This window comes from Mytilus californianus, unplaced genomic scaffold (assembly GCF_021869535.1).
Source record: "Mytilus californianus isolate M0D057914Y unplaced genomic scaffold, xbMytCali1.0.p SCAF_1, whole genome shotgun sequence".
NCBI classification, from domain to species: Eukaryota; Metazoa; Mollusca; class Bivalvia; order Mytilida; family Mytilidae; genus Mytilus; species Mytilus californianus.
In genome coordinates, this window is record NW_026262581.1 from 126,332,441 (window position 1) to 126,358,622 (window position 26,182).

Below are 26,182 nucleotides of genomic sequence, written 5' to 3' on the forward strand. Positions count from 1 at the left end.
TTTCATTTTGAGTCTGTACAGTTTCAATTAAGAAGCTTTAATAAGAGGTATTTAGATGCATGTAGATAATGAATGAGGATCTTACATACCTTTTTAAGGGATAAGAATAACTGATATTTGTTAGTGCCAAAGTTTGATGAAAAATATCAGTAATTATATATTATTAATGGTTCATCAAATGAGTGGGAGTTTCTCAGCTACAATCTCATCGAAGTGCAATAGCCCTGAGTTTGAAAGACCATTGATATAAAAATAAGGAGATGAGTTATGATTGCTAATGAGACAACTATCCACCAAAGTTCAAATAAAGTGGATGTAAGCAATTTCATAATCTGTTTATTGCTATTTTCATTAGCAATGTCAATGTTGTTGGCTTATGACTTCATACAGTCTTTTTCTACTCTAATGACATGACTGTGCAAAACACATAACACGAGAGTAGCAAGAGTTTGAAAATAATCATTCAGAAAGATCAAATGAAAATTTGAGAACATAGCGATAACTATGAATAGAACAGAAACTCATATTCATTGTATGTAATGCAGAATTCCACTACTATATTTGTTGCCTAACATCATGCCTTTTCTTTCTTTTTCATTTCTTCCTGTTCCTGCATGGTGAACCTTTGATGTAACTCTACTTCTGATTGGTCAATATAAATTTTTGATATCAACATATGTGATTGGATTAAAATTGGCATCTGTAAGGTAAGGAGATTATGATGATGATTTTGATGATTTTTTACAATCCCTTGATACTAATTCCCCTAAAATTAATTTCTCTCATAACTTAAAACAGTCCTTAGGGATACTGAAATATGGCAGTAGCTGGTCTTCTGAGGGGTCATTAGAAAATATTTCAAATATTGCATTAAAAGCTAAAATTACGAATTATTCCTCAGCCGGTTCATCAGAATGTCTTTCCACAACACCTGATGGTCATGAATCAGGAATTAGAAAAAGGGACAAATATCCATCAACAGGGTCTTCTGATTGTTTGTCATGTACACCTGATGAGCCATCAGTTATAGAGCTAGCCAATCAGAATCCATTATCTACTAATTTACAGTCATCTGTGTCAAAAGTAACCAACCAAACAACAGTTTCTACAAAAGAATTAGCTAAGCAAAATATTTCTTCCAGAATGCAGTTAACATTATCAGAATTAACAGGCCAGAATGTAAAGTGCATAGGGCAGCCATCTTTATCAGAGTTAGCCAAACAGAAATCATCATACAGTCAGCAGGCATCCCTATCACAGTTGGCAAAGCAAAATACATCTTTATCTCAACTAGCTTCTCAAAACTTATCGTTAAAGCAACCATCTTTATCTCAATTGGCCAACCAGAAAACATCTACTAAGCAACCATCCTTATCTGAGATAGCTGAACCAAATTTATCAAAGAAATTATCATTATCAGAGTTGACCAATCAGAATGCATCATCAATACAGCAGCCATCAGTGTCTAAGTTGACCAGTCAGAATACACCATCCTTCAAACAGCCATCTTTGTCTACATTGGCTAGTCAGAAAGAAACATCAAATTTGAGCAAAGTAAATAAAACAGATAACCAGTACCATGTGACTGAGTTGGAGGGTAAATTATCTGGTGTTGAAATAGGTCAAAATACCTTAAAAGGCAAGTTAACTGATTTGACCAAAATGCATTCTTCTGGTTCAGGGAAGCAATTTTCATTAGCAGAATTAGCTAAGGATTCTTCTGTCCAAGTAAGGCAACCTTCTTTAGCAAATCTGACTAATTCCAAGTCTATAGGGGTGTCAAGACAACCATCTTTGGCAGAATTAGCTAGTTCTCAGTCTACAGCAACATTGAAACAACCATCTTTGGCAGAATTGGCTAGTCCTCAGTTTACAGGAACGCCGAAACAACCATCTTTGGCAGAATTGGCCAATCTAAAACCTAATACAGCTAAACAACTTTCATTGTCAGATTTAGCTTTACCAGTAAAACAACTTCCAAGCAAACCCTTAATTCAGTCTTCAGATCAACCAGGAACACATGTCAATTCCTCATCAAAATCTACAGATAGTCAGAACTCAGGGAAAAATATAACATCACTGGCAGCTATGTCAAAACCAGCACGATCATCATCTAATGAAGTAAAACCTAGTCAAGGAGATAATTTAGTATACAATTTGGGTGGTTTAAAAATATCTGATCTGAATAAGGAGTCCAATATTTCACTTACTGATTTGGCTGGGAAGAAAATTGTCAAATCTTGCCCAAAAGTTACTCAACCTGTTAAAAAAGAGAAGAAACAATTTCTTGCACAAGAATCAGTTGAAGGTCATGACCTTGAAGTGCCACTTCCAACCTTTTCTGAAGAGACTGTTTATGATGTTCAATGTGACTTTGTGAAGTTTCAGGCATCATTTCTTGGACAGGTTTTATGTCTTTATGATTGTAATTATAAGTTAAATAAGAAACGGAAATACAGTCAATTTTCTTATATTCATCAAATGAAGTATATTAAGAGGTCATGTGACATAATGAATGAGATTATACCATTTGATTTTACTACTCCATCACCTGATGATATTGTTAGATCTAAACAGAAAGCAGCATTTACTAGAACTGGTGAGAAAAAGTGAACATCATGTGTTAATACAGACACGATTATTTCAGATAGATATTGTCTGAATAGTAGAGGTAGACAGAATAAAAAGTTTTAACAGAAAGAACAACATTTACTACAACTGATGAGAAAAAATAAACATCCTGCGTTTAAAGAGAGAGATACAAGACAGATATTTTGATAGAATAGTAGAGGTAGACAGAATGAGAGTGAATGTTCTTGTACTATAACTCAAGGAAAATAAACTGATTTTGGTGAATCTGTGTGTGTCATGCTGATATTGAAAGATTTCACATTTGCTTAAACTGGTTTGAAATAAAAGAGAATTTTTTTGTCTGAACATTGGAAGAGAGGAATTTATGTGAATTAACATCCAGTGAAAAAGTGCTATAATAATCTTTATGTGCAGCTGTCAGTAGGATGATCTCAAAAGGAAAACAATAATTTTAGCAAGTTTGGAAATCATGGAATATGTCAAAGATATTTAATTTTTATTTTTATTTACACAAGCTTTTGAAACGTGTAATAATTAACAGCATTTAAAAAAATCATGTTTGAATGTTTTCATTCTACGATATGACTACTGTGTAAAATCAAGTAATTTCCTTGTGCAGGACAATTTTCATAGTTATGGGAGAATATAGGGATTTGTTTGGTCTTGAATTTGTTGGCTGTACCTGCACTGGCAACAAGTGAACTAAGAAGGTTTTTTTTTTATAGTTGTAAATTGAAAGATAACATTTCCTTAGGAAAATCCAAGGAAATTTGCATATTTGTACTACACACAAAATTTTTGTATATTTATTTTTGGCACACACAGAATCAGTCATAAAGTACTAAATTGTTCTTCTGTAAATTTTCTGATACGTGAATGTGTTTAATATTTATTAATGGTATTGCATATATTTGTTCAATAAAGAATGTTGATAAGGAATTATTATAGAAATGATATTACTTTTGGAAAACTCTATTGTCAAAATGAATGGCAGTAATTCAGGGGACCACCTTTAAAAGAAATGATATAAAAATGGAGCTCTGCAAATGAATAACATACAATTTAGACTTTTGTTGAAGCCAGTATATTGACCTGTAACTATTAGGTTTTATGTTGCTGTAAGTTGGCATATACTTATCATCAATAAATGTAGTGATGTACAAATGATTAACATTTAGAAAAGACCTTTGCCACAACAATTGTTGATTGTACATTTTATTCCTGTATCTGACTTGCTTAAATTTAAAGAATTATTTCAATTGAATACTAATAAGTAAGGTATAAGTTTCTACACATGTTTCCTATAGAATATGCCTTTGTATTTATTAACGTTTTTTTAATTATGTATTATTGTTTATTATTTGATTATTGTATATATATAGTAGTATTTTTCATGTTTGATCTCAGCTGCTAGAACAAAATTTTCTCTTCCAATTTTTGCACAGGATATGTTATGTAAGCAATATTTAATTTTAAGTGCTTCAATGTGTAATATATTACATGTTTCATTTTCAGTTTCTTTCTAAGGTTTATTATCTCAATAGCATAATACTCGCAACATCACCATGACTAAATTTTCTTTTCCAACCTAATACAACCTTATCCAATAGATATAAATTCAGCATATCCTTAACTTTCACAGACACTTATGTTAATTCTTGATGAAATGGTAAGCGGTATACAATTCTGAAAAATTAAAAAAAATTTCAATCCCTTTTACCTATATAACAAATTTAACATGAAGGTACAGTGGCTTGTTCCATGTCACATAACCCTCCCCAATCCTTACATGTAGTTACTTGAATCTTAGCAGCATGTCTAGAGGTGGATTTAGAGGGGCAGGTCCCCCCTTATGGAGCTTCATTTATGGTTAATCCAGACTTTTTACCGTAGACACTACAAATTTTGTCTAGCTTGTCAAAATTCCAAAATCCTGAATCCGCATCTGATGTCATTATGCAGTAGTAAACTTGACTATATGAAAACAGAATTACAGTTTTACTCTTCTGACAGGAAGAAAATGTGGATTAATGTGAGAAAAGGATTTTTAATAAAACATATATATGAATTATAATCACAACTAAAGTATTGTAGTTGGGTAGGTTGTTGGACCATATTTACTATCAAACAGAAAAAATCAGGAAAATTTTCAGGTATATAGAAAAGTGTTTATCATTTCTGGAACTTTAACATCTCTACCCTATCCACATAGAAAATCATGCTAAGATTGATGGAGTTTTTGAAATTTATTATTCATTATTTGACTCAATGCTTGATATTTATAAATAATAATATGACTCAGTATCATCTATAAGAGTTTCACTGACTCTGACGGTAACATTACTTTTGATTCTTTTTACACTGCTGGAAATACTGAAAATACGATATTACAGTAGGTTAACTTTTCCTCTGACATTTTTACACTGTCGAGAATGCCGAATATATTATAGTGGGAAGCATGCAGTCTTTGTGCTTAGTTGCTGTTTTTATCTAAGATATACATTCCTTAAGTTAACTTTTCATTCATTTAAATTCAGTGGGATCTTGTCATGTTATAATTATGTGCAATATGACACTGTATGCAATATTAAGTTTACAAATGTAATTTGTAACAAAACTTTGTATAGTTTGTTTGAACAATGATCATGTAATTAAATGCAGCTGTTGAAATTAATTGTGATGAGTAATTCAACTGTAAGTTGTAGTTGATTCTCTTAGGGGGTTTTTGATTCAAAATCAGTTTGAAAATGACCCACTTTGCTCAATCATGTCAATACTGTGGATTCATTTATTTTTGTGAGTACCAATTTTTGTGGATTGAGGGAAATTCGAATGTATTTTAGTGGATATTTGATTTCATGGTTTTGTCGAAGTCGGCATTACAAGTCTATAAAAAATTCATACTTTGTTAAACATTTGAATTCATGGTTTACTTTTGCTCACAAAAATGGTATCCCACGATTAAAACAATGAATCCACAGTTTACTAATATTTGATGGTAAATTTTAGACAGAGGTAGGAAATTCTTTTTGTTTAGAGTTAACAACAACAAATAAAGAAATATATCAATGCTATCATATTAAATTGTGTACAAATGTTTCTTTGACTAGACAAAACTAAACTTAAATTTGCAATATACTTTTCAAAGTAAATACAGTGATATAATGTATCAGAGACATATATATTGTATATGTCTCTGAATGTATGTTAAATAGATATTAAGGTAAATACATAGTTTTCCAAAAAATTATATACCTATTAAGTAGCATAGAAATTTTGTACAATTTTGTAAAAGCTCACATAAATTTAATGCCCCCCACCTTCATGATTATTTATATTTATATGTATTAACAAATATGATATTGTTATGTAGATTTTTGTATTTTTTGAATATTTTTCCAATGGTTAATAAATTTTTATGGTGTTGAATGTACTGTCTTCTATAAAAGCACACACATGCACACACGTTTATGTACACAATTGCAAATAAACTGCAAAGACGTCAGTGATCTGAACTTGAGATACCACATAAATGTTTTGAACAAAATGTTTTGTTAACAATACATATATGAATACTGAAGAGAAGAAAAAACACACAAAGTTAACAATATCTCAGTTAGCTAAAAATAAAGTGAATGGTAGACAACGAAACAGTACTGTCCTGATTGTCAGATTTGATATGGACAGTGAATTATTAATAAATTTGAAATAAACAAGTTTAGATGAGTAATGTAATATCTCATCACCCTTTACTTAATTATCACAAAGAATGTCAAGAAGAAGTTCACCTATGCTTGTGTCAATCATTATGTTAAAAACCTTGTTTAAAGTGCTCTTTGTGATAGGCATGTATCCTTCCCAATTTTCAGGGTTCCCTGTGATGGCCATGAATCATTCTGATTTATAAGGGACCCCTTAGATAGGCATGAATCATTCCAAGTTATCAGGGTTTCCTTTGAAAGACATGAATCATTCCTAGTTATCAGGGTTCCCTTCAAAAGACATGAATCATTCCTAGTTATCAGGGTTTCCTTTGAAAGGCATGAATCATTCCCAGTTATCAGAGTTCTCTTTGATAGGCCTGAATCATTCCAAGTTATCAGTGTTCAATTTGATAGGCCTGAATCATTCCCAGTTATCAGGATTCTCTTTGATAGACATGAATCATTCCCAGTTATCAGGGTTCTCTTTGATAGACATAAATCATTCTCAGTTATCAGGGTTCCCTTCGATATACATGAATCATTCCCAGTTATCAGGGTTCTCTTTGATAGGCCTGAATCATTTCCAGTAAACAGGGTTCCCTTTTATAGGCATTCACTTTGATAGACCAGAATCATTCCCAGTGAACAGGGTTCCCTTTGATAGGCATGAATGATTCCTAGTTATCAAGGTTCCCTTTGATAGGCATTCACTTGGATAGACATGAATCATTCCTAGTTAACAGGGTTCTCTTTGATTGGCCTGAATCATTTCCAGTAAACAGGGTTCCCTTTTATAGGCATTCACTTTGATAGACCAGAATCATTCCCAGTGAACAGGGTTCCCTTTGATAGGCATGAATGATTCCTAGTTATCAAGGTTCCCTTTGATAGGCATTCACTTGGATAGACATGAATCATTCCCAGTAATCAGGGTTTCCTTTGATAAGCATGAATCATTCCCAGTTATCAGGGTTCCCTTTGATAAGCATGAATCATTCCTAGTTATCGTGGTTTCCTTTGAAAGACACAAATCATTTCCAGTTATCAGGGTTCCCTTTGAAAGGCATGAATCATTCCCAGTTATCAGGGTTCCCTTTGAAAGGCATGCATTATTCCTAGTTAAGTCTCCCAAACGAAGTTTGGGAAGACTTATTGTTTTTGCTCAGTTCTTATTATTATTATTATTCTTCTTCTTCTTCCGCCGCTTTTAAATTTGAACTTGTCCGCACCCGTTCTCCAAAACCGCTTGTCAGATTAACGTAGGGTTTCACAATATGTTAGACTAACATGTCTAGTGGTGCAATCAGGGTTTTGTTTGTGCAATGGGGTTTATAAAGGGGTACTTTGAGGGGCAAGAAGAAAAGAGGGTTTTACTATAGAACCCTATGGGATTTTATTTTTTAAAATTTTCAAATGATTATAAATTGAAAACCGTTTGTAATAGACACAATCTTTTTAATTGAAAATGTTCTAAATGATAAAGCCCATTAAATGAAATACAGCGTTAGTCCCCAGGGGTCACCCCCACCCCCTGCCATTTAAGAAAGTTCTAATACCTTGTAAGTGGTCAAGATCCCCACCCTAAACCATATATATTTTGGTTTGTTATGCTAAGATGGTTTGAATGATATACAGGATTAGTCCCCAGGGGTCATCCCGACCTCCTGCCTTTTGAGAAAGTTCTAATATCTTGTAAATGGTCGAGATCCCCACCCCTAAACCATATATATTCTGGTTTGTCATGATAAGCACATCAAATGTAATACAGGGTTAGTCCCCAGGGGTCACCCCCACCCCCTGCCATTTAAGAAAGTTTTAATATCTTCTAAGTGGTCAAGATCCCCACCCCTAAACCATATATATTCTGGTTTGTCATGCTAAGATGGTTTGAATGATATACAGGGTTAGTCCCCAGGGGTCATCCCGACCCCCTGCCATTTGAGAAAGTTCTAATATCTTGTAAATGGTCGAGATCCCCACCCCTAAACCATATATATTCTGGTTTGTCATGATAAAGCACATCAAATGAAATACAGGGTTAGTCACCAGGGGTCACCCCCACCCCCTGCCATTTAAGAAAGTTCTAATATCTTGTAAGTGGTCAAGATCCCCACCCCTAAACCATATTTATTCTGGTTTGTCATGCTAAGATGGTTTGAATGATATACAGGGTTAGTCCCCAGGCGTCATCCCTACCCCCTGCCATTTGAGAAGGTTCTAATATCTGTAAATGGTCGAGATCCCCACCCTAAACCATATATATTCTGGTTTGTCATGTTAAGCACATCAAATGAAATACAGGGTTAGTCCCCAGGGGTCACCCCCACCCCCTGCCATTTAAGAAAGTTCTAATATCTTGTAAATGGTCAAGATCCCCACCCCTAAACCATATATATTCTGGTTTGTCATGCTAAGATGGTTTGAATGATATACATCCTGACCCCCTGCCATTTGAGAAAGTTCTAATATCTTGTAAATGGTCGAATTCCCCACCCCTAAACCTTATATATTCTGGTTTGCCATGATAAAGCACATCAAATGAAATACAGGGTTAGTCCCCAGGGGTCACCCCCACCCCCTGCCATTTAAGAAAGTTCTAATATCTTGTAAATGGTTGAGATCCCCACCCCTAAACCATATTTATTCCTGTTTGTCATGTAATGAACATTTGAATGACGTATAGGGCCAGTCCCCAGGGGTTCCTCCCCACCCCCAATGTTCTAGTATCTTGTAAATGGTCGAGATCCCCACCCCTAAACCATATATATTCTGGTTTGTCATGCCAAGATGATTTGAATGATATACAAGGTTAGTCCCCAGGCATCACTAATGCATATAACTTTACTGGACCACACCAATTTTCACTGGACGTTGCCCAATGTCAGGCGACCCTGGGAATTACGAATTATGGGAGCTTCGTTTGGGAGACTTCGTAACAGCATCCTGTTACAATCATTTCTTGTTATCAGTGTTCTCTTTGATAGACAATAATCATTCCCTGTTATTACAGACATCTTCTCATTTCCTGTTATTAGCTCACCTGGCCTGAAAGGCCAAGTGAGCTTTTCTCATCACTTGGCGTCTGTCATCCGTCATCCATCGTCCGTTAACTTTTACAAAAATCTTCTCTGAAACTACTGGGCCAAATTTAACCAAACTTGGCCACAATCTTTATTGGGGAATCTAGTTTAAAAAATGTGTCCGACGACCCCGCCTGCCAACCAACATGGCTTATATCTCTGAAACTAAAGCAAAAGTATAATGGTTGCATTATTTCATGCATCAATTGTAAACAAAAAAATCAGATGAGCGATACAGGCTCCTTGGAGCCATTAGTTATCTTACATGGTTCTATGAGTGAGCTTTTTCCATTATATTGAGTTCTCTTCCATAAGCATGAATCATTCCCAGTTAACAGGGTTCCCTTTGATAAGCATGAATCATTCCCAGTAATCAGGGTTTCCTTTGATAGACATGAACTATTCCCAGTTAACAGGATTCTCTTTGATAGGCATGAACCATTCCCAGTTAACAGGGTTCCCTTTTATAGGCCTTCACTATGATAGACCTGAATCATTCCCAGTTAACAGGTTCCTTTTGATAGGCCTGAATCATTCCTAGTTATCAGGATTCTCTTTGATAGGCCTGAATCATTCCTAGTAATCGGGTTTCTCTTAGATAGGCATGAATCATTCCCAGTTATCAGGATTCTCTTTGATAGACCTGAATCATTCCTAGTAATCATGGTTCTCTTTGATAGACCTGAATCATTCCTAGTAATCATGGTTCTCTTTGATAGACCTGAATCATTCCTAGTAATCATGGTTCTCTTTGATAGGCATGAATTATTCCCAGTAATCAGGGATCTTTTTGATAGGCATGAATCATTCCCGGTTAAGAGGGTTCACTTTAATAGACCTGATTCATTCCTAGTTATCACGGTTTCCTTTGAAAAGCATGAATCATTCCCATTTACCAGGGTTCCCTTTGAAAGGCATGAATCATTCCTAGTTATCAGGGTTTCCTTTGAAATACATGAATCATTCCCAGTTAAAGGGATGTCTTTGATTGGCATGAATCATTCTTAGTTATCAGTGTTCTCTTTGATAGACATTAATCATTCCCTGTTATTATGGACATCTTCTATAGGCATGACTCATTTCCAGTTATTATCTTACATAGTTCTACGAGTGAGCTTTTTCCACTATATTGAGTCTGTCATCTGTTATCCATATCCATTCTTAAAAAATATTATGCTTTGAAACCCCTCAACTGAAAGGAACAAAAGTTTGTCTGCTTCATTAATAGGATATCTTCTACGAAGTTTGTGATTTTCAACCAGGTAAATCAACCAACATGGTCTTTGTGGGTAAAAATATAAAATTGGGCTCAAACTGCAGTTTATTGCTGATACCTCAAATACAATCTATCACATTTTCAGAGAAACCAAGAAGATGAAACATGGTCAGCAGAACAAGCTCTTGCTACCTTCAAAATGTTAAAGAAAAATCTTGATTTTTTTTACTTTTTGGCAGTTCTTTGCTGCTGTCTTGAAAACTATAGGAGCTAAGTTAAAAGTGGTAAATTGCAAAAATGATCTGCACAAAAAGATCTATATACTACCCAAAAAAATCAGAAAAATTGACAATTGCTTATGGAGTAATTGCTAAATTGTTAGTTTTTATTGATTTTTAGATTTCTTTCACTGTTATCTTAAAAAGTACAAGAACACACCCGCGACATTACGAGGTTCGTGACTGAATTAAAGTACCTACGCCTTATTTATTGCCTGGATTTTTATTATTCATATTGTCATCTGATATAGTCATGCTGATTTTAAGGTGGACAGTTTTCTATGCTTTCAAGATCTTTCTGTTTGAACCCGTCCTGGTTTTCTTACTAGTATACTGCAATGAAATTACTATTAACTGAATTTGATTTTTTAACTAATTAACAAAAACTAACAGTGGTATTGAGTTGGAAGAAAACAGACTTGTTAAATAGTGTAACATAGTGTAACATAGATATAAAACAACTACTGGAAAAATTCCATGTTCTCCTGATAGAGGAGGGATTTACAGAAGGTAACATGTAACCACAACCGGAAACTACATGTGACATATACTATAGGTATCGGTATCAGATTCGACCCGGAAATTGTTAATTATTGGTTATATTAATTATGTGGAAAACAAAAGGGCCTAGAATGGTGTAATTTTTAAACAACACTATTGTCCTACATTAGTTATATATAAGGTTGGATTCTTTGATTCGTCGTTTTAACGTCATGCTGGCTAACAAATTGGACCTCGTTATTTTAGTAGTATAGATAGGAGCTAGATTGAAAATGTATATTGCGATGCTCATCACAACAAAATCTATTTACCCTGTAAATTTTAGAAAAAAATCCAAGTTTTTGAGTTATTGCCCCTGAAATAACAATTTGACCCATGTTTTGTCTGTTATCTTGAATATCATAGGAGCTAGGTTAAAAATTTAAATTGCATTAATGATCAGCATGATCTATCTTCCCTGTGAATTTCTGAAAAATCTAGTAGTCAATTTAAACTTATTTTCACAGGCTTATGTTATTATAAAAATTGAAGCAGCTAGGTTAAAATGTAAATGTCAAAAATGACCAGCATGACAAGATGCATCTACAAGTCTCAAATTACAAGATGCCAGTATTATTTCTATGAGACCAGATGTGTAAACTTATTTAAAGAAATTGTAACACTCAGTTTTAGCTTGCAATAACATTTTACTTTCAGAACTAATGTTTTATTTGCTGACATTGTAGCATTTGCCACAGTCCCACCAACAGTGATATTGAAAGTACCACCGAAGGGGAGACAATCTTCTAAAAGTCCTGACAAGACAATAAACAGTAATGATCAAGCTACAAACAGTCAATTAAATTCAGATAAAAGTGAATCTTTACAAAAGTCAGAGTCTCAAACATTATCTAATAATGTGAAAACTAGTCTAAATATTGACAGTGATAAAGTAAAGATAGTAGCGAGTAATTCTATGGATAGTAATTTACGGACAGGAAAAACTGATTTAAAAACAGACAGTGGTGTAGTGACAGTGAAATCTGATTCTAAAGTGGATACTCTAAAAGTGGAGTCTAAAACAGATAATTTATTGACTCCCAAAAAAGACCCATCTCTTGGAGCTATTCCCAGGAGTGCTTCTAAGTAAGTTCAATTTATGTCAGATACAACAGATGTATAAAAATATCGAAATGTGGTATGAGAAAAAAGTGTCCACCAGACTAAAGTACCAGGATGTTAACAACTAAAGGTTACTGTATACAGTTCAATAGTCTATTATGCAACAATGAGCAAAATCTATAATGTATAGTAAGCTATGAAATAAGAGATAACAAGCAGCCTTATTTTTGCTAAAAAAAAAACAAAAAATGAAAAACAATGATGGCAGACTACAACCAATGACAACAACTTGATTACAGGCTCCTCACTTGGGACAGGCACATAAAAATCATGATGTGGTTAAACATGTTTGTGAATGCAACTATCCAGACTTAAAAATCCTTATTATATTTGATTTATGTCAATTACATCGCAATAACAGTATGAAAAACACCAAAACATAGATACATTATGCAATAATTAAACCCAATTTTAGCTTTATAGGTCCAAATAACCAGTGTGAGCTATTTTCATCACTCACTTGGCATCTGCCTATAACTTCTTATATACTTTCAAAAAGAAATTTTGAAATTAATATCATTAATGATGGAGAAAAATATTTTGAAGAGAAATATATTTACACTTTGAAAATAGAAAATATTTACATTTTTTGTAGAGCCAAGTTACAATTAGATCCAGCAAAAATGAAGGAAGAGTATGACAAAAGACTTGCAGAAAAGGATCAGTTAAATATGGTTGTTATAGGTAAATATGTTCTGTAGGAAACTGTTGTTGTTAATTGATTGGTGTTTGTCTAACATCCTGAATATCTTGGTATTTTCTTCTCACTTTTTTCTGAAGAAAGTTTAAGCTATGATGTAAAAAGAAATTGTTCAGTTGTAAATGTTTATTAAGATTTTTAAATCATATGACTTTGTTGTTCTATAGGACATGTAGATGCTGGAAAGAGTACTCTTATGGGTCATCTGTTATACCAGCTAGGGGAGATAAACCAACGAATCATGCATAAATATGAACAAGAATCAAAGAAGTTAGGCAAAGGATCATTTGCTTTTGCCTGGGTTCTTGATGAAACTGAGGAGGAACGGTGAGTGTTTTATTTTGTCCTGGAGACAACAATTTTATAAACATGAGGAAGAGAACAAACATCATTAAAAAGGAAGGATCCATGAACTTAAATGAATCAGCTACAAAAAAAATCTGGCAAAGGATAATATTTTTTTAGATCACCTTACTTAAAGAGGTATTGTGACCTTCCACTTTAAATACATTATTATCCATGCGTCTGACATCATATACTTAAAAAAAGATTTTCCTTTAAAAATATTTGATCTAGGTTTAAATATTACCAAACTTGGCAACAATCATCACTTTGTCGAGTTGTTTCAAAATTATGTCTGGTGATTCTGACAATGAACCATTGGAAAAACAACTGATAAAGTTTTAGACCAACCTGGCCTTCACACATATTTCAGAGGAAAAACTTATATAAACTTTCACATACAGTTTACACTAAATAATTCGTCGCTAGACATTAAAAATCAACAATCAATCAATCATACCAAATATGTTGAGCTTTCAGGAGTAACAGCTTTCTTTGAAGTAACTTAAAATCAAATTTAAGTTTGCTATTTTAGTACATTATTCATGTTATCAGTTTCATTAAACCATATACTTTAGTGTTTAAAGTTTGTTGCTTTACAAATGTATCTTTAAGATTTTTGCTTTACAATTTGTTTAAAACTATTTGCTATTTTCATTTGTCATATATTTCCTAGTGCTCGAGGTGTCACAATGGATATTGCTCAGTCCAGATTTGAGACTCCAAAGAAGGTTATAACCTTACTAGATGCTCCTGGACATAAAGATTTTATACCAAATATGATCACAGGTATTATTATAGCATGACTACAGATTAAGATTTTGATTACTCTCACTCAGATTTCTAACTTATACTTGCACCTCTTCAAACCAAACAAAATCAAGACATAGGATTGTAAATTGGTGTGTTTCTTTTAAATGATAGATCTTTAGTAAAAAAAATCCTTTGCATACATCACTATGGAGGGGTCTGGCATCATACACTATATTTTTTTTAATTTTCATTGACGTTAGGTTGTGGTGTCATTGATCTATAGCTAACATCTCCTTTTATTGTCCCCCTTATACACGTTGGGGATATAGAAATACCAGGGGTCCGTCCATCCGTCCGTCTGTCCGGTTTTGTTAGCACTCTCACATGTAAAATTCTTTCCAGATTTTTATGAAACTTATATTATAGGTTTATATCAGCAATGTCTTTGACGAGTTTGAAAATCAGTGCCGATCAATTAATTTTAAAAGAGTAATGTCCCTTGGAAACATTATATGGAAAATTGCATTGTTAGCGCTCTCATGTGTACAATTCTTGCCAGAATTTTATGAAACTTAAATCATAGGTTTATATTAGCAATGTCTTTGACAAGTTCAAAAATCAGTGACAATCAATAAATTTCTAAAAGAGTTATGCCCCTTGGAAATATTAATTATATGGAAAATTGTCTTATGTTCGCTCTAATGTGTACAATTCTTGCCAGATTTTTATGAAATTTATATTATAGGTTTATGTCATCATTGTCTTTGGACGAGTTAAAAAATCAGTGCCGATCAATTATTTTTAAAAGAGTAAGTCCCCTTGGAAAATATTACATTGTCAGCGTTCTCATGTGTATACGGTTATTGCCAGAATTTTATGAAACTTATATCATAGGTTTATATCAGCAATGTCTTTTATACTTATGAAAATAAGTGCTGATCAAATATTTTTAAAGAGTTATGCCCCTTGGAAATATTAATTATAATGGAAATCACATTGCATTTGCTCTGAAACCTTCATTTCTCAAGTTTTAGAGAACAAAAAAAAGTACTTTTTTTTGGAAGTTTGCTATAGCTATACTTTCCTAAGGCGTTGGCCTCAAACTTCCGGTGACTGACTATCGCAAATGTTCTGCTCCAAGATAATGTAGTACTAGTGTTTGATTACTGATTCTAGGAAGATGCTTTTGAAATTTTGAGTCCTTTTGAAAAGATTACAGCTTGAATAAAAAAGGAATGAATGTTCACCGACAATTCAGGTGAATTTAACTTCATTTTGAAAATTAGTATCACAAACACTACTTCGCGGATTTTCCATGCGCTGAAGAGAAAATCAAAAGAAATCTACGCGAGACATCGTTTAATTCAGGAATATTTCATGAATGAACATTTTCTGCGCAATTTTTACTACGTACAATATTTACAAATGTTTATTATTAAATATAAAGTAAAAGCCCGAGTGTATCGAAAGAATCCCGTATGACTGACATTACTGAATGCAACATGTTTTATATTTTGACCAAGCCGTGGGATAATTGACAAGTGATAAAAGTTTGATTGAACAATTATAGACAGGTGACAGAAATACTCAATAATCATATGGCTTATGTCACACGCCAAGGATGAGTAAAGGTAAATACCGGCTATGATAGAAAAGTGCATGTTTTGTCAAAACATCGATCGGAAGGTTTTGATGCCATTTGAAAACTTTTAAATTCCGCTATTCAAATACTAGCTGTTTCACATTCCAATGTGGATGTAAGGATCTTCACTCATCCAGCATGTTCAGTCACGTGGATCAAACTGACAGCTGAAAAACATTGACTCAACGACAGTTGATACATATCACAGCCTCCTCAGTGTTACGATTAACAATTACATTTGTACACAAATCATTACAAGGATAAGGCAGCCAAGTCAGCTTCTACTTAGAATAACTCAGTGTATCAAGACAAGTGCTGTAGCAATTATTTACATGATTAAATAAAATCTGTCCATGTAATAGCAAAATGACTTTCTTTTTCTTAGTGCTTGTCCAAATAATTATGACGAACCAAAAATCTCAAATGTTATTGCCTCAATGCTAAATTTCACAGCATCAACTATAAAATGTGTTACAGGGTTATAAGCACCTCTATGAATCTAGTGTATATAAACTTTTTGATCCTGTCGTCATATGTCCCCACTGTATTAAGTTTTACCCTTTTTCTTCTGTAAGTATTACGTCCCTTATTTGTACATACATCCGTACATCCCAAAATTGGTTTCTGTTCTCTAACTTTAGTTTTCCTAAACCAAATTGTATGAAACTTATACGCAATGCTTATTTCCACAAAACACAGGTCAAGTTGAATTTTGGTGGCGTCGATTTTACAATTCTAGAGTTATGCTCCTTAACAAATGGAAAAGTTGCTTGATTTTTGTCGAGCCTTCGACTTTAGTCGAAAAAGCGAGACATAGCGATCCTACATTCCGTCGGCGTCGTCGGCGGGGGCGGGGGCGTCCACAAATATTCACTCTGTGGTTAAAGTTTTTGAAATTTTAATAACTTTCTTAAACTATCCTGGATTTCTACCAAACTTGGACAGAAGCTTGTTTATGATCACAAGATAGTATCCAGAAGTTAATTTTGTAAAAATAAAATTCTTTTTTCCGTATTTTACTTATAAATGGACTTAGTTTTTCTGCCGGGAACTATTACATTCACTCTGTGGTTAAAGTTTTTAAAATTTTAATAACTTTCTTAAACTATCCTGGATTTGTACCAAACTTGGACAGAAGCTTGTTTATGATCATAAGATAGTATCCAGAAGTAAATTTTGTTAAAAAATAAATCCATTTTTCCTTATTTTACTTTTAAATGGACTTAGATTTTTCTGCCAGGAAACAACACATTCACTCTGTGGTTAAAGTTTTTAAAATTTTAATAACTTTCTTATACTATTTTGGATTTGTACCAAACTTGGACAGAAGCTTGTTTATGATCAAAAGCTAGTATCTAGAAGGATATTTTGTAAAAAAATAAATCCATTTTTTTCATATTTTACTTTTAAATGGACTTAGAATGCTAGTATCTAGAAGGAAATTTTGTTTTCTTCCAGTTAACATTACATTCAGTCTGCAGTTAAAGTTTTTAAACATTTATTAGATTCATAAACTATCCTTAATTTTTACCAAACTTGGACTGAAGCTTCTTACAATCAAAAGATAGTATCAAGTGGAATATTTTTATTGATTTACTTCCTCATTTTTGTTGAGCCTGTAATTAACAGAAAAAGTAGGCGAGACACTGGGTTCCGTGGAACTCTTATGAATTTTTTTGTTTACGATCTCTAACTTTAGTTTGTCTCAACCAAATGTTATGAATCTTGTACACAATGCTCATTATCACAAAACACTGATTAAATTTGAGTTTTGGTGGCGTCAGTTTTACTGTTCTAGAGTTATGCCCCTTTACAAATTTAAAAATTGCTGATTTTTGTCGAGCTGTTGACTTTTCTTCAATTCGTCGTTGGTGGCGGCGGCATCCACAAATATTTACTCTGTGGTTGAAGTTTTTGAAATTTTAATAACTTTCTTAAACTATCCTGGATTTCTACCAAACTTGGATAGAAGCTTTTTTATGATCATACGATAGTATCCAGAAGTAAATTTTGTAAAAAAAAAATCCATTTTTTCAGTATTTTACTTAGTTTTTCTGCCAGGAAAAATTACATTCACTCTGTGGCTTAAGTTTTTAAAATTTTAATAACTTTTTTAAACTATCCTGGATTTGTACCAAACTTGGACAGAAGCTTGTTTATGATCAAAAGCTAGTATCTAGAAGGAAATTTAGTTAAAATTTTGTTCTTGTTTTTCCGTATTTTACTTATTAATGGACTATTTTTTCTTCCAGCTAACATTACATACAGTCTGCAGTTAAATTTTTTAAAACATTTATTAGATTCATAAACTATCCTAAATTTTTACCAAACTTGGACAGAAGCTTCTTACAATCAAAAGATAGTATAGAGAGGAATATTTTTATTATTTTTTTTCCTCATTTTTGTAGAGCCTGCGATTAACAGCAAAAGTAGGCGAGACACCAGGTTCTGCAGAACACTTACAAATTTTTTTCAATTCCGTGCTCTAACTTTAGTGTGCCTCAACCAAATGTTACGAACTTATACACAATACTTTTAACCACAAAACCAAGACCAAGTTTGAATTTTGGAGCTGTCAATTTACTGTTATGGTTAGGGTTATGCCCAGTTACAAATGAAAAAAAATACTATAAAATCACAGGCCCTAGATATGGCATGGGCACATAAAGAAATTAACAGAGCTTATTGTATATTTGATTATTTTAGATCTACAGTTTAAGGTTGCAATAGAAAATATCAAAATTTTATATGACAAACATATGAAAAAAAGTGATTTTTTGATAATTGCTGAAAAGAAAATGGTTTAGTTAAAAACATCAAAGCTGTGATTAAATACATATTTGAAATAATACACATCTATAACCTATTTGAAATAATACACATCTACAGTTGCAAACTTCCGAGAGGTGCTATCCAGCACTTTGATTAGTTATTGCCCTTGTACCTTGTATAGATAAATATGTGCAAAGCGGGGAACATTGGAACTCTGTTCTTCTATTTATATTTAAGAATATCTCGATGAATCTCATGTGCCACAGATAAAAGAATGTTCTATTTATTTATTAAACAGGAACAGCACAAGCAGATGTAGCCATACTGGTAGTTAATGCCACTAAAGGAGAATTTGAAACAGGCTTTGAACTTGGAGGTCAAACTAGAGAACATGCTATTTTAGCCAGATCTTTAGGTAAGAAAAAATAAAAACAATGTAAATAAGGATCTGAAGCAAGAATATTATATTAAGCTTGGTGAAAAGCTCAAACCTGAGAACTAACTATTTAAACAGATCTTAAACAAAGGAAGTTCAGTTAAAACTAAGAGGACAGACAAAGTATTGTTAACAAGTTTATTAAGCAAGGAGAACATGCAAATCTGTATAAAGTTTTAAGTCATAAACTAGTTATGAATCTAGCTGTCATACAAGAGATCATACAACATATATATGTAGGACTCAAATCTATGGCGGGTTCCAAATGTATGGCAGATTCCTAATCTATGGCAAATATGACGTTACAAATCAAATCTATGGCAGTTTTTTGTTTTCTCCAAATCAATGGCAGATCTTGAAATTGCGTAATTTTCCGGGGAAAAGAGTAACATATAGCGTCACAATTAAATAACGCCATAATTACGTCGTCGTCGCCGGCGTTAACGTTGGCAGAACCGGCATAGATTTGAACAAAATTTATATTTTTTTTCTTTTAATTGTATGATGTAAACCAAAAACAAATATTTAACACGGGGCTCACTGATTTCAAATTTTACAAACAAAAACACAGGGAAACACTCTCCCTCTAAAAACAATTTGCCGATGGTTTATAGGAAGATGTGCTGTACTGTCCGAACCCCGCGATGAATAAAGGCACGGCTGTTTTTAGTAGTGGATATTTTAGGAAAGGAGTTATAATTGATATTTTAGCATCTACGCCTGGCAAAGTATATAAAGTGAGAGATGAAATTACAGGATACCACTTTGACTGAAATCGTCATTAGTTAAAAAAAATTTGATTAACGCTCAAATAAATATTTTAAAAAATTAAACTGTTTTTTAAAATTCTGTTCATAAAACACTGCTTTCTTGTTTGTCATGGGACTACCATTTTCATTAGTTGGTTGAATAAATAGACTAAACAGGTACCATGCACAGATAAGAAATGCTTATTTTTCCGGGGCGCATCATTTTAATCCTGAAGTCACGGTATTATGGTATGGAATGTTTGTTTCAAAAATGTTTATAAACATGCTTCCGTTTTCATACATTTTCACTTGTTTAAGAAAAGGCATCAGTCGTATATGTACTGCTTTGTTTTCCATATGCACAAAATTTGCCATAGATTTGGAAACAACAAAAATCCGCCTTAGATTAGGAAATTACAAAACTTGCCATAGATTAGGATTGTAACAAATCTGCAATAGATTCGGGATGGAATGACGTCATATTTGCCATAGATTAGGAATCTGCCATAGATCTGGAACCCACCATAGATTTGAGTCCTACATATATATATATAGTATTTTAACGATCTTAATGCAAGTTGAAAGCTTATTATTGTCATTGTTCAAGGTTACAAATGATTATCCAATTGAAATCAAAATAAATTTAGAAATTATACTTAGAACTTCAAATTCTAATGCCATATGTCCTGTAATGCCACTTTTTTTTTTGGATTACATCTGCTGTCAATTCTATGGTTGACAGGTTTGCAAAAATAATACTTTACTTTAAACATTTTAGGAGTTCGTATTAGAACATGATTAACAATAAAATGCATTGGCAGCATTGCTGGTGTCGGTTTGTTTTTTTTGCGGTTACAAATATCATTTCACTGAATCAGCAAAACTTCACTTGTGACTGTCAATCTACTATTGATGCGGTGTAACTTCCAACACATGATAATTATTTCTTAAATATGGTTTGTTTCATATTTAAGTTAGTTTCCAGTAGAAAATTATATTTTTCAGGTGTAACACAACTAATTGTTGCAGTGAATAAAATGGACACTGTTGATTGGTTAGAAACTAGATACAATGATATTACCAAAAAATTAGGACAGTTTTTAAAACAAGTAGGATATAAAGAGAATGATATATCGTTTATTCCCTGTAGTGGATTAAGTGGTGTGAATTTAACAGGGAGAATTCCTGAACCTAAACTAGAGACCTGGTATAAAGGCAGTACACTTGAGGAACAAATTGGTAAGTAAATATACATGAAAATGCCTTAGTTTCAGGGAATTTACCTAAAGACAATAAACGCTGGACAGTTACCTAATATAATGCCATATTGCCTAAAACTAAGGATATGTCTTTCATATAAGGATGCAGAATACATTCCATGCTTTCAGTTTGTTGTTTTCTGTTATCTATAGATGACAAGAATGACTTAATAATATTTGAAATGAAATTGTTATATTTTTATGTCTGTTGTCTATATTTTTTCCCCTAAATATTTTCAATTGATTTAAATGAATTCTTGTCTTTATTTGATATAATCATGAAAGTAAACAATTTTTTTACTGCAACTTTAAATAATTTCAGAATTCATGCACATGCCACATTTTCTCTACTAGATGTGAAAAAGAAAATATTTTATTTTTCAGATAAGTTTAAAGTTGTGACTAGGTCTATTGACAAACCATTCCGATTGTGTGTTGGAGATATATTTAAGGGTATGGGAAGTGGATTCAGTGTTACTGGGAGAATAGTTACAGGATCAGTACAACCTGGAGACAGATTACTGGTTCTTCCCAGTGGTGATTATGTGGCAGTGAAAGGTAAGCATGTACAAAATCTGTTACGAACATAGGTCCTTGCCAAATAATGTTCATGTTTTACAAGAACAGGAAATGAAAATATCATCAACAAAGAATTATGTCAATTTTCTATTTGTCACATTACCTGGTATCTAAAAGATCTAAAACAACATAATTACATTACATGTATGTTTCATTATAATACTTTATTTTGATTGGCTAACAGAAATCTCGCGTCATTCTGAAATTAACCTTCATTTCAAAATGAAATGTAACATTCATGATGACACGAGCTTCCACAATAAAGTGCACAGGTAAATAAAAGAAAAACTTGATAGAAATCGTGTATTCATGATCCTAGCAAAAAAATGTAATTACAAGTATTGAATGCTGCTTTTAGTAATTTTATAGGGTTGTAAAAGCGTTGACCGTGCACACATTTTTAGAATGAAGCGCTTCCGTGCTTCATACAAAATGTACTTCGGTCAACACTTTTACACCCCAATAAATTTACAAAAAGAAGCATTCAATTCTTAAATAACAGGAAAATTTAAATTATGTGAAGAATTGGGAACCGTTTTATTACCTTTGGTAATAACATGCGCATGTGTGTCCCTGTTTAAGTCATTGCCAGTTTTCAGAAGTTGATTGACCTACAACCATATGGTGTATCCTAAGGATTCCTCTATCACGTTACATGAGCCATATTTTATGGTTGACTGGCTTTGAATAACTTTTTCATTAAGCTGTATTTAAAAAAATTACATTAGCATGTCACATTAAAATACATATATATATATATATATATATATAAACTGTTGATATTAAAACTTTCAGGTTTAGCTATTAATGATGTCTCTTTTCCATGTGCTTTTGCTGGTGATCATGTGACAATTACCATTACAGGCATGGATATGAACAACATTCATGTTGGTTAGTATACAAATATACATTGTCATTTTTCTCCAGGAATTTCTCTTTAGATTTACTGGAATATGCAAGTCTAAGGCATTTGACATTTGGCTTTTATTATTTTAATTTTGCTACTTAGGGTATTTTGATAAAGTTTTTAAAATTTCTTATTGGAAATTGAAAGTTACTATGTATTGAGGGCCAGAAATTATTCATTAACATGTAATAATGAATGCAAAAAAGTCAAGTGAATGTCTGGAAATATAAAACAGTAGATCTTTGATGACAGAACATAGAAAAAAGACAAATACTTATTTTGAAATACCTAGATCAATACTTGATGATGCTGCTGAGAATAAGCTATGACTTTTAATGTTTAAATGATTTATTGCAGGAAGTATGTTGTGTCATCCTTCCTCTCCATTGAAGAGTGCTACAAGGATAAAGGCCAAAATAGTTCTGTTTAATGTGGAGATTCCTATAACTAAAGGATTTATGGTATGAAATGAGTGAGATATTCAAGTCCTCTAACAGAGAAAAATGTTTTGAATAAAACTGACAAAAAGATCTTTCTTCATGTATTATTATATTACACTTCAGTTATTGAATACACCCAAGGGTTGAGAGGTGTTGAAAAATATGGTCAGACTTCTTCCATTCTCAATATAGCCAATGGTGAGGGATGTGCATTTGGCTGTTCAGGTGTCAATGTATATTTGAATGCCAGAATGGAGATGTCAAATCTGATGACTCCTATAAGGAGAGTGCCACTGCACATAAAAGAACCCTTGCAAAAAACTTTGATGGGTCGATAGGTTGCCTGTTGTAAGGCACAAATTTCCTGCCTTTCATCCTGGTTGACCAACTTTGCAAAACCTAACTTTTGGATTTAAAATAAAATAAAATTTGTTCATTTGTCATTGTTCTGCATATGCATGAAATACTTGCCACTGGATATTAAAGCAATCAACAATAAAACAGTTATAGAAGGTTAAGGGTAAAAGAAAATGATATGGCTATAATATTTTTACAAAATGTATAATGAATTATACATTGAAACTAAAAATGAAGTATTTTTCATCCATAAAGATTCATTTATAGAATACAAGTCAAAAATGGTACTTACTCCTAATTAGAGTAATTGGGTTTCAGTTACAATTTTCAAGCATTTGTTTTAGTTCTTGTTAAGCAATAAGTGAGCAATCTGGTTTTAGTACAACTTGGCTATCTCTTGGTTATATAGCTTATGTTTATCTCAATTTTAGGTTGTATTTCATTATCAGTCTATTACTGAACCTGCTGTGATAAAAAGACTCAACAGTCAACTTAATAAAAGTACTGGAGAAGTTATCAAAAATAGACCTAAGTAAGTATTACTTTCCCTCGGTTGACAATGTTTTCTCAGGGTAACAATTTACGCTATCACCCTCTCAGCTTTGTGTTCTTTATTTTTATTGTACTGAATATTCTGTTAATTATTGTCTTTTCATTTTTAAATTGTAAGTAATAAACTATGATGTCATGTACATAGCACATACCTGCCAACCCTCTCGTTTTGAGCGGGAGACTCCCGCGCAAATGACGAAATTCTGGAAATCTCCCGCTTGCCGGATATTAGAGCTGGTCCTCGACTGACTACTACACTTTGTTCATTAACAGCCTGTCAGAGCTGTTCTATTGTAGAATCTGATTAGTCAAGAGACTTGTTTTCAATCTCCTGTATTAGAGGTGAAGAATACATACTGATACATATTCGTCCAATCAAATTACACGTACTTAACATGGAGAAATACACAACTTTCACATTCGTGCATTTTCCAGAATTTTTTAAATGTCACTGCTTATGTTATAATGTCACAATGAGAGCCGACTTTTCAATGGCGTCATTTACACTGATGCGTTGCCATGTAACAACAAAACATCAAATCTCATTAAAATCCCGAGTGCCCCACATTGGGCTGTACTGGCTGTCTATGAACAAAGTGTAGTAGTCAACCGAGAACCAGCTAATCGGATATTTGGACCTGGAATTACCCGTATTTGTAATTCTCTGGCTTTTTCGTTACTTTCAATAGAAATAAATATACAATCGACGATCATTTGAAAACTTTGGTCAGTAGTTTTTATGTGCGATATATAAGTAATCGAAATTCAGTTCTGCTATGTCAATTCCAACAAGATAGAGGTCTTTGTCTGGACCAAGCAGCAGTGTAAAAAAGAAGAAATAGATAACTGCAAATCGAAATGTCAAGCAGATTTGAATAAAAGATTTTCAATTTTTACAACCAAGTATACTTGGCAATGAATCTTTTTGCACATCATGTTCAATCAACTTTTCGATTTCTTCTGGTGGTCTGTACGATGTTTGAATGCATGCTTAGTGTGAGACTCTCAACAAAATCAGAATATGGAATGTTATGAGTTATGAGACTCGGAGGTATTGAAAAAGGATAAAAAAAAAACCACCTTGTATAGATTATAACCATGAATTGAAGAAATAAAGTATATTTATTAACTCTTATTGGTGCTTTGTAGATTAATACGTTAACAGGTCATATATTTAACTTGCAAATGTCGCGCAAAATCTCCCTCTCAGCTGTCATAGCTGAGGGGGAGATCTCCCTCTTTGAAGGTTTCAGAGGTTGGCAGGTATGACATAGCAACACCCTGTAATTAACAAAGCTGTGTCTCTGTGAAGAGTAAAAGAGTTAAAGCCATGGGATAGATAACAATGTTGCCCAATTAACCAATCAAAATCTGGCATTTTAACTTGAAGTATTACAATTTATGATAGTAAGCTTAGCAACATTTCTTTGTGTAAATCAAAATTAGGTTAAAGGTCATTTAAAGTAAATTTATGGCTAGTTGAAATTAAGTAATGTGCATTGCATGTTTGAAAATGTACAATTAATCTTCAGATTTACTGATAGATACCAGACAGCTTGAATATGACTTAGATCAAACTATTTGTTTACTTTCTGTAAAAGGACATGACTGTTGTGATGTATTTGTTGGAGAATTAACAGACCTCTGTTACAGAATAGTTTAAATATATCAGACTTACAGGTGTATTTCTCACATACTGGTATATAAAATTCCTTTAGTGAAATCTGAATTTGATTTATACCTAACTATATATTTATTTTTCAGATGCTTAGTAAAGAATATGAGTGCAGTTGTTGAGTTGGAATTTGACAGACCTATATGTTTAGAATTATACAAAGATTACAAAGATTTAGGAAGATTTATGTTAAGATACAGTGGCCATACTATTGCTGCAGGGCTTGTTGAAGAGGTCAGTCTTAACTAAAGTATATTTAGAAATGATAGAACTAGGAAAAGCTAAATCTAAAATATTCAGATTTTACAAACGTAGGTTGGATTTTATTGTTAGCTCAATGACTTATTGATTTTTACCCATGTATTTTTGATTTAAGTTGACACGGATAAGTTAACTTTTGCAATCACTTCTACTTAAACAACTGTAACTTTTATAGACTTAAAAAATACATAATAGATTAATCAGTTTCTCAGAAAACTGCAAGACA

At 32.9% G+C, this 26,182-nt stretch overlaps 1 protein-coding gene across 2 annotated transcripts in view; it reads left to right on the forward strand.

Annotated features, from left to right (window-relative positions):
* The window catches only part of LOC127733294 (HBS1-like protein), a 39,353-nt gene that overhangs the window by 9,952 nt on the left and 3,219 nt on the right, over positions 1-26,182 (forward strand). Inside the window, exons 6-16 of one of the 2 annotated variants that reach the window (XM_052242665.1) lie at positions 12,097-12,496; positions 13,128-13,216; positions 13,400-13,559; positions 14,251-14,363; positions 19,040-19,156; positions 20,932-21,165; positions 21,570-21,743; positions 22,560-22,655; positions 23,029-23,132; positions 23,900-24,000; positions 25,785-25,929. In XM_052242665.1, the coding sequence (XP_052098625.1) occupies positions 12,097-12,496; positions 13,128-13,216; positions 13,400-13,559; positions 14,251-14,363; positions 19,040-19,156; positions 20,932-21,165; positions 21,570-21,743; positions 22,560-22,655; positions 23,029-23,132; positions 23,900-24,000; positions 25,785-25,929 (1,733 nt within the window). Of the gene's footprint in view, positions 1-712; positions 6,022-12,096; positions 12,497-13,127; positions 13,217-13,399; positions 13,560-14,250; positions 14,364-19,039; positions 19,157-20,931; positions 21,166-21,569; positions 21,744-22,559; positions 22,656-23,028; positions 23,133-23,899; positions 24,001-25,784; positions 25,930-26,182 lie in introns of those variants that run through there. The other variant, XM_052242658.1, reaches the window with a different exon arrangement.